Source organism: Arachis hypogaea, chromosome 2 (assembly GCF_003086295.3).
Source record: "Arachis hypogaea cultivar Tifrunner chromosome 2, arahy.Tifrunner.gnm2.J5K5, whole genome shotgun sequence".
NCBI classification, from domain to species: Eukaryota; Viridiplantae; Streptophyta; class Magnoliopsida; order Fabales; family Fabaceae; genus Arachis; species Arachis hypogaea.
Window position 1 is genome coordinate 69,178,634 of NC_092037.1, and position 9,437 is coordinate 69,188,070.

The window sequence follows — 9,437 nt, forward strand, 5'->3', positions numbered from 1 at the left end:
CAAGTACCCATAGGTGGGAATCGTTCGCTTGAGGTCATCGATTTTGTTTGTTGGGTGTGTGATTCAATGAGAGTCACGATGGATGCTGTTCATCAGTCAGGGGTCTTCTGTTTCTTCCAAGTATCCTAAAAACAGGTTTTTATACTTGTCACAAGGCTTGAAGCACATTACCTAACATTTCTCATGGGTTATTATTCTCCAAACTGATTAATATGTTTCCCGCAGAATCTAACGTTTATCATGGGTTCTCCTAAAATGAAAAAAATTTGCTCCTTTGGAAATGTGAGGCTTCTTCTTCTGTTGCTGATGGGTTTACCAAAGGCTTGATGAGTCTTATTGTATCTACTATTTGAGAACTAAATTCTGTGGCTATGGTTCTCACTGCCGTTTCAATCATCCGCATGACCGTGCGGCGGTAAAATTTTTTGTTCGTTTCATTTTTAGGTTTGGAGAGGGTTTTTTGTTCTGTTATTTTTGTGCTTGATGTCATTAATTATTCATGGTTGTACTTTGGATCTGTTAGTTAATTTTGTACATCCTCTAATTTAGTGCTACTTTGGTTTCATTTTGTAGGTTTAATTGATTCGTTTTGATAGAATATTTTTGCTGTTCTTTATCTGAGTTAATCTACTTGGTTTCTTATTGTCGTCTTCTTGATTTAATGATTGGGCTCAAGAGTTGATTATCAATTTTCACTTTCAATAATGGAATATATGTTTCTGATTGGCAATAAGTTGACATGTCTTCTATTTCACCAGTCATACTTATTGGGAATAGTATTATTATATAGTCAAAGATAGGATCAATCAGTAGGTATGATTTCTTTATAGATTTATAGATAGATAGATAGATCTATATAGATTCATAGATAGGTTGATATGACATATCTATATTATATAGAGGTATGAGTATATCTAATTTAATTACCTATGGACACATTAAATGTCATATGTCAATCAATCAATCAATCTAGCCAAGGAGTCTAAGAGAAACGTATTCTACAAGCTTTACCTTACAAACTTGCTCATTCCTCTGGTATAAGTAGTAATGAGGTAATGGAGTATTGTGGAGATTTTTCAAGAGCTATCAGTTATTCCTTACTTGTCTTTTTTCCCTTGCATTCTTTTCTGTTGAGATAAATCTCAGATCCCACACAGTTTTCTGTTGTCGATATTTTGTTCTTTAGTTTATTTTTTCATCCATATTGTTTCATCTTTACTATTTATTTATTGATAAGATGAGTCTTAGTATTGATCATCTTCAGAAAATCTCTCCATGGAAGGAAACTTGGAGTATTGAGGCTAAGATCTTGACCATATGGGAAGATGCTTTTATTGTTAATGAAAATATGCAGAAATTCTTACATGTAATCTTGATGGATAAGCAGGTGAGTATGTGTGTGTGTGTGTGTGTGTTATCAAAAACTCAGTTTTTACTTAACTAAATTGTGTATTTTAAAATTGTGATTGTGATCAGTTTTAGCATGTAATATTTCATGGTATGATATTTAGAAATGGTCAGATTATTTTTTTTCCTCTTTTTTAATTTCCAGAACGACAAGGTCCAAGCAACTGTTGAGGATGATTTTATCACAACTTTTATTCATCAGTTAAAAGAAGGACATGTATGCATTATTTCTGACTTCAAAGTGATACCTAATGTTGGATTGGTTAGGGTTACAAGACATCGATTCCGCATCCTTTTCAAGTGTAGTACCTCTGTTGTTGCAGCTGCAAATAGAGTCATACCTGATCCTGGTTTAAGTTTAACCTCTATGGATGAGATTCTTCAAAAGCGCACTGATTATGAGTACTTAATAGGTAAGTTTCGCTTTTTCAAAATTGACCCGGAATAAAGGTGTTTTAAAATAACATTAATAATAGCTCAATGAAATGTCTTGTGGTATTGTATCCGGCAGTTTAATCTTTTCTGCTATAATTTGACTAAACAGATTTTGTTGGGGTGCTGTGCGGATTGAAAAGGAAAATGGGTGTTGAATGTAATGGAAATATATTGAAAGTTATTGTCCTTGAGGTTTTTGCTGATGGGTATCCTTTGCCTTTCTGTTTTTCATTCTATTTTTAAATTATGTTATGCCTGTTTTTCATTTTTTATTGCTCTTGAATTGTTCTATTGTTGTATCTCATTTATTATAATGATTACCCAGGAAGAAAATACCCTGCAATCTTGTTAGTGACTGTTCTGCTCTTATAGACATCAATAGTTTGCAAAAGTATCACAAACCACCAGTTCTTATTTTGCAATCTTTCAAGATCAAAATTAATGGAGGTAAAAAGTTGTCCATGTTGCACACATGTCTGAGTTTGATTTATTTATATATTTTTGTTTACCAATGAATTGTTTCTTTATGAATTAATTTCTTCTTATTGTGTTTTGTGATTTGTAGATAAAGTTAGTCTCCAAAATGTGATCAATATTTCTTGGGTTTCAATCAACCCTGATATGCAGGAAACTGTGAATTTTCTCAATGAGTTAGTTCGATTCAATTTTTCTCAAATTTTGTCCCAGTGAACTGAAAATTTCTGCCTTTCTCTTCATCCCTCACATGCTCATTCTCTTTCTCTATTGCTCAGTTGCTCATTCTCTCTCTCTCTCTCTCTATTGCTCACTCACTCATACTCTTTCTCTTTCACTCACTCTCTCTCTCTTTAGCTATTTTCCTGAAATTCTTTTACTCTAATATTAATTTTTTTTCATAGATACCATATCGCAAGCCACCATTTTAGTAGACTGCGTAGTAATGAGATTGGGGATTTAGTATCTGTAATTGATGATGAAACTTTTGACTGAAAACTAATACGGACTATTGATAATCTTAAGGAAAACAATGAGGTGTGTACTATTAGGTTTTTAACATGTTTTAGTGCTATGTAAGAAGTACTCATCTTAATTGATTTTTCCATATTATAGACATGCTTTTTCCATTCAATTCATAAAATTTTTGTTTTAATAGGATGGACAATTCTTTGTGGTTGGAAAAATTAAAGAGATTGTTGAAGATCCAGAGTCGTGGGTCTTTTCTTGTGTTTGTGGTCATCTAATTGTAGGTGATGATAATGTGTTTCAATGTCAGCTGTGCGGCAGAGAGGTCCAGCATTTTATGATTAGGTAAATCCACGTTATGATTTAAAAATTTTCTTTCATCTATTCTGATTCAATAATATAAGTAAGCTTCACATATCAGCTTCTTGTGAGACTCACAAATAGATTAATCTGATATTTACTTTCTTGGTTATAGTTACAAGATTAAGATACTTGTTGAAAATGGGACTTCTTGTGGAATATTTGTCTTGTTAGACAGTTGATAAACTCTATTTTTAGGGTTTATCTTGTATTGAATTTAGAGTATTTTATCAACCTTTTGTCACATTTAGCCAAGGAATTAGCATGATTTTGTAATCTCTCTCGTATTTGTGCTTAAGTGTAAAAACATGCTTTTTAAGCCTTATTTTGATGAATTCTAATTCCTCCTTAATTCCATAAGATGCCTTGATGTGTTTGCTAGTAATTCCAGGATTGAAATAGGCTAGGCATGGATCAAAGGAGCAAGGAAGGAAGCATACAAATGGAGAGAAGCATAAAAAGCCAAAGAAAAGAATTCGACCAAGCACACACACGCACACAAGGAGCTCGCGTGCACATTGTGGAATCGGCCGAGGACGCGCACGCGTTGCAGTCCACACGTGATCTCATTAAAGCAACACGTGCCTGGCGATTTTGGAGAGTTTCTGGACCCATTTTGGCGCCAGAATTCTGGTAGAAAGGACTAAAAGGACTAAGGATGAAAAGGGAAGGCATATATTGATTCACTAGAAGTTAGTTTTAGTTTAGAGTTAGTTTTCTAGAGAGAGAAGCTCTCACTTCTCTCTAGAATTAGGATTAGGTTTACGTTAATCTCTCCTCTTAGATCTAGGTTTAATTCATGCTTTAATTCACTTCTCCTTTACCAATTCTTACTCTTCTCATCTTCCTCTTTCTAGTTATGTGCTTTAATAATTGTAATTCTTCATTTTGTTTTGGAATAGATTGTTGTTCCTTTGTTCTCTTTCAATGATACAATTTGAGGTAATTCATGATAGTTGTGATTTTCTTTATTGTTGTTGTTAATTCTTTGCATTCAATTGTTGTTAGAATTCATTTTTGTTGTGATTTACTATAATTTCCTTTGTACCTTCCAAGTGTTTGATTAAATGCTTGGGAGAATGTTAGAATAGAATTTTATGTTCTTGGCTTGAGAAAGTAACTTAGGATTTCTTGAGTTACTAGTGTCCAATTGATTGATAGTTGATAGCCATTGACTCTAGCCTTCATTAATCCAATTAGTGAAAAGCTAGGATTTATGGACTAGGATTGATATAACTCACTTGACTTTCCTTAGTTAATTGATTTAAGGATGACTAAATGGGATTAATCCTTGCAACTACCATACTTGTGGCTAGTGATAGTGATGAAGAACCTTGACAATCAAACCTTGCCAAGACCATTTTGTTAATAAAGTTTTCTTACCATTTACTATTCATATTTCTCATCCAAAACCCCAAAATAAACAAATTCATAACCAATAACAAGAATACTACCCTGCAAGTCCTTTGAGAGACGACCTGAGGTTTAAATACTTCGGTTTATAGATTTTAGGGGTTTGTACTTGTGACAAACAAAATTTTTGTATAAAAGGATTATTGTTGGTTTAGAGACTATACTTTACAACGAGATTTTATTTCTGAAATTCTAAACCGTAAAAAATCCAATCGTCAAAATGGCGCCGTTGCTGGGGACTTGCAATGGTGTTATGTTATTGGTTATTGTACATATGTGAATAGTGTGAATAGGCTTGTCTTTTTCTTGTTTTCTAGTTTTTGTTAGTTTTATTTTGTTTTTCCACTATGAATTCTCACTTTGGCTATGAGTTTGGTTCTAACTGTGTTGTAGGAAATGTGGACTTTAATGGTAACATGTACTAAGGATGGAACACTCCAAGATAGGAGGAGCCTCAAGAAATTGATCATTCCTATTGGCAACAACCTCCGGATACTTATAGGTATAATTCCCATCCTAATGCATGTCAATTCAATAGCTATGGTGAATCTTTTTGTGATATCAATCACCACCACCATATGCCTATAATTCTTATCCTCAACATAAGCCTCAACCATACTCACAAGCCCCTCCACACCAAACACCTTCCTATGATCCATATCCACCATATCACCAATCACCCATATCATACCCTCATGACCATCATGAGCAAGAACCTTTAGAACCACCACAACCCTATCAAGATTATTACTAAGAACCACCTCAATGCACACCATCTCCACAATTTTACCAAGAGAAACCACCTTCTTACCATGAACCCTCTCTCCAATATAATGAACCTTCATACTCACCCCAAACCCCAATAGACGATCCTCTCACTTTGTTACTTCAAGGACAAGAAGCCATGAAGCGGGATACACTTGAGTTTGTGACTAATTTGACCAAGGTGGTGCATGCCTTAGCCCACCAATGTTTGAATACTCAAGTTCTCCCCGTAGCCACATGTGAAAATCCTAAGGATGAGCAAAGTATGGAGAAGATATCGGAGAATACGGTGAAAAAGAAATCGATAGTAGTAATAGAACAATTGGAGAGACCCACGGTTATTGAAACAAATAAGGAAACGGTTCAAGATCTAAGAGATGTGGAACCATCATGTGAATTCCTACAACCTCTGGAGCATCTCAAAATTGAAGAATATGAGGAGGCTACTCATGAGATAGATTTAATCATGGAGGAATTTCTAGCTACAATTCAATACCCCTTCATTGGGCATGAAATTGGAATACTAGAAGAGTGTGCACAACCACCCATACCTTTGGTGAACAATGAAGAAGAGAATAAACCGAAGAAGATCCACCAAGGAGAGAACGTTGGCACGGTGTATATTGAAATTGAAGAATATGAAGGGGTTGATCAAGAGATGGATTTACTCATCAATGAATTCCTATCCAAAATTGAATCACCTCCCATTGGGCGAGAAATTGAGGTCCTTGAAGTCAACACCAAGCCAAGTGATAAAAAGGGAAAGGTTGAAATTGAAAAAATTTGTCAAGAGGTGGAATTACACAAAGAAGAGCACAAGGATGTAGACCTTGCATTGTCTAAGTGTGGGAAAGTCTCCCTTCCCAAGTCACCATCCAACACAACATTCAAGTGGGTAAAATTCTTATCCCTAAGCTTCACTTTCTCGCTTGGATATGGTTTGATTGAAACAGATGGACAACTTAGAGCTCTTTGTGAAATTAAAAGTAAGAACGAGTTGTGTAGTGGTTAGAAATTCGGTGTAAAGCTCACCAAGGTCAAAGCTTTAAGGTATAAGGATGATGATGGGACAAGAATCACTTTGTATGGGTCTAGAAGGAAGCATTGGTGGACTAAAGAGAGTTCTACGTGTCAACCACACTTATGCCAACCACCCGTACGGAGAAATCATAAAACCCAACTCACGGATGGGTGTGAAGATAAGATATGGGATCCCGGTTTGCTATGTGAAGACCAACTATGGGAACTCATATCTTGGGTAGAACTCTACCCTAGCTTGGTGAAGATGGTTGAAAATTCTATCAACCAATTGAGAAGCAAAGATCCTTGGAAATTCAAGGATGAGTACAAGCACAAGCCACCATGACAATAAGCTCCTCAAAATGTCCAACTTAAGGACTTAAACTAAAAGTGCTAGGTGGGAGACACCCCACCATGGTAAACTCTTTCCATTCTCTTTTAATTTTGTTTAATAAGTTATTTGACTTGCCATTGTAGGTACATTTTATATAGATTTGTTTGTATAAATTTATTGTTAGCATAGTCACATATATGTTGTGTTTAGTAGTAGATGAATAAAATCAAATTGCATTTTTTGTGAATTGTATGATAGTTGATTGAATAAAGAGATGTGAGCATTATAGGGAGTGCCTAGGCAAATTTTTCTGCTTAAAGGGCAATAAATAAAAAAAACGGGGGGAAGGACGCGCGTGCACAACTTACGCACACGCGTCCATAAGCGGATGCACCATCACACACTTTCCAGAGAGTTGGGCCTCTCTCGGGCCAACCCTATGCCCTGAGACAAACACGCCTCCCGCGGACGCGTATGACGTGCGTGCGCGCGCGTCTGCGCCGATCTGATGATGCAACTTCTAAGCCAAAATCCAGAGAGTTGCGCTGGTTCTGGGCCAACCTTAAGCCCCCAGCCCAACTCACCTCGCGCGGACGCGCACTTACTGCGTACGCGTCTATATGCAAAAAAGGGGGAAGCATGCGAGCGCACACATCACGCTTGCGCGCCATTAAGATACAATATCCATGCACGCGGACGCACACCTGCCGCGTACGTGTCACCTAGCTGATGCCACCATCCTAAACATTCGTCCAGAGAGTTGGGCGAGCGCTGGGCCAGCACCATGCCTCCAGCCCAACTCCTTGTACGCGTGCGTGCACCGTACGCGCACGCGTCTTTACCAATTTTCACCATCCACGCATAAGCGCCCAAGGCGCATACGCGTCAGTTCCCAAATCCATCAATTTATGCGGACGCGCACCGTGTGTGCCTGCGTCGATGTAAAAATATGATAACCCTAAGGACGCGAGGAACGCTGCGCAGTCGTGCACCCCACCCTCTACCCTTCTTCCCCTCCCCCTTCTTCTTCTCCCTCTCGCCATCTCATCCCTCCTTCTTCCTCCACCAACCCTCAACCCCATCACCGCCGGTGACAGCTCCGTCGCCGCCGCCGCACCGCCCACTTCTTCTCTCCCTCTTCTCGCATCCCGTTTCCCCTCACTCTCCCCTCTGCCCATACCCAACCACTACTCTGAGCCCCTGCCCTACTGCGCCATCGCCGCGAGAACCTCCGCCGTCGGGCAACCACCAGCAACTCATTCTCTTCCATTCACCGCTGCCCAATCTCCATATCACTGCTTCCATTCTCTCCTCTGCTCCGCCCGATTGTCACGGTGAACCACCGCCGCAACCGCCACCACCTGCGGCGGCACTCGACTTCTAGTTCACACCCCTTCTCTTCCCTTCTACTCCCCAATTCCCATTTCCATCTCTGCTCCACCTCCAGGTCACTGTCCAACTCCCTTACCTCAGCTCTGTTTTGGTTTTACTGCATATTAGTCACTGTTAGTTCCTGTAATTAGTTAGAATGTAGTTTTTGAATGTTAGGATAGATAGGAATAACTGTTGTTAGGTAGCTAGGCTGTGGTTAGAGGATTCTAGGCCTGATAATTGCGCCGTACTTATTCACATGCCCATGTATGCATTGATTGTTTATTGAGCGTTGTGGCTTTGATTGATGAACATTGCGTTTAATTGCTGCCATGTCTACTTGATTTCATGATTATCAATTGATTGATGCTATCTTTGGTCCATTTGCCTATCCGGAAACGTCCAATTTTAAGCCGGAATGCTACCCAATTTTCAAAAAAACTGTTTTCACCTCTAATTTCTATTGACAAACTGAACTTGGCATATACATTTTCTAAGCTTTACTTAATGCACACCAAGTTCAAATTGGGCTAATTTCCATTTCTATTTGACTCCCGCAATTGGCATTGACCTAATGGGATCGAGGATTGCCTAACACTCTGTAAACCAATTATTGCAATTCTTCAATCTCATTCCTTCACAAACATTGGTGTAGCCTTATGTGCAACTTCTTTTTTTCCCAAATTCGATTTCTACTTGTTCATAGTTGCACATTCACTTTCTATTGTTTATAACACCAATTAGTGCGAAAGCTAATTTTGTTATGTCTATACTCTCATGATTGTGAACATGATTCGTATGCTTAGTCACAACTCTTCCTTCATTAAGCTCATCTATCGTCATACCACTAATTTCTAATTCCACTTTCCTAACTCACTAATTTCTTTAGCCACCGACTTAACTTCACTTACACTTAATTTTCTTTAATCATTCTTTCAAAGTATGATGAGAAATGCTTAATTTGTGAGAGTTGTTTATTTTATTGAACATTGAATTCTTGGTCTATGTTTTCACTTATGCTTATTTGCAAACCAAGTTTTCAATTCACATCATGATTACTTTCCACTCCTACATCGCGAATATACCTATTATTTGCTATGTGCTACATGCTTAATTGCTATCAATTTTTTTCAGGATGTCAGACAAAGGAAAAAGAAAAGTAGCATCTTCCAAAAAGAGGAAGAGAACACTAGACCCTACTTTTGCATCCCTTCTAGCCTATGCTTAAAACCCTCTAAATGAAAAAGAGAAAGCAAACTAGATGTTGCCAGCTCAGGATGAGGTCAAATTTCCCAATTTCTACTGTGAACTCAGATTCCCATCCTACAATTCAAAGAATCTGAATACTGAGAAGAAGCTAGTTATCCCATCAGATTTGACTGACATCATC

The 9,437-nt window shown here is 37.9% G+C and overlaps 1 protein-coding gene across 1 annotated transcript; it reads left to right on the top strand.

Annotated features, from left to right (window-relative positions):
- Window positions 1-1,237: 1,237 nt before the first annotated feature.
- LOC112726667 (uncharacterized) lies at window positions 1,238-2,811 on the top strand. The gene is made up of 6 exons (XM_025776165.1): window positions 1,238-1,387; window positions 1,553-1,820; window positions 1,952-2,048; window positions 2,168-2,289; window positions 2,408-2,492; window positions 2,721-2,811. Exons 1-6 carry the CDS (start codon window positions 1,238-1,240, stop codon window positions 2,809-2,811), a joined length of 813 nt encoding a protein of 270 aa, XP_025631950.1.
- Window positions 2,812-9,437: the final 6,626 nt, after the last annotated feature.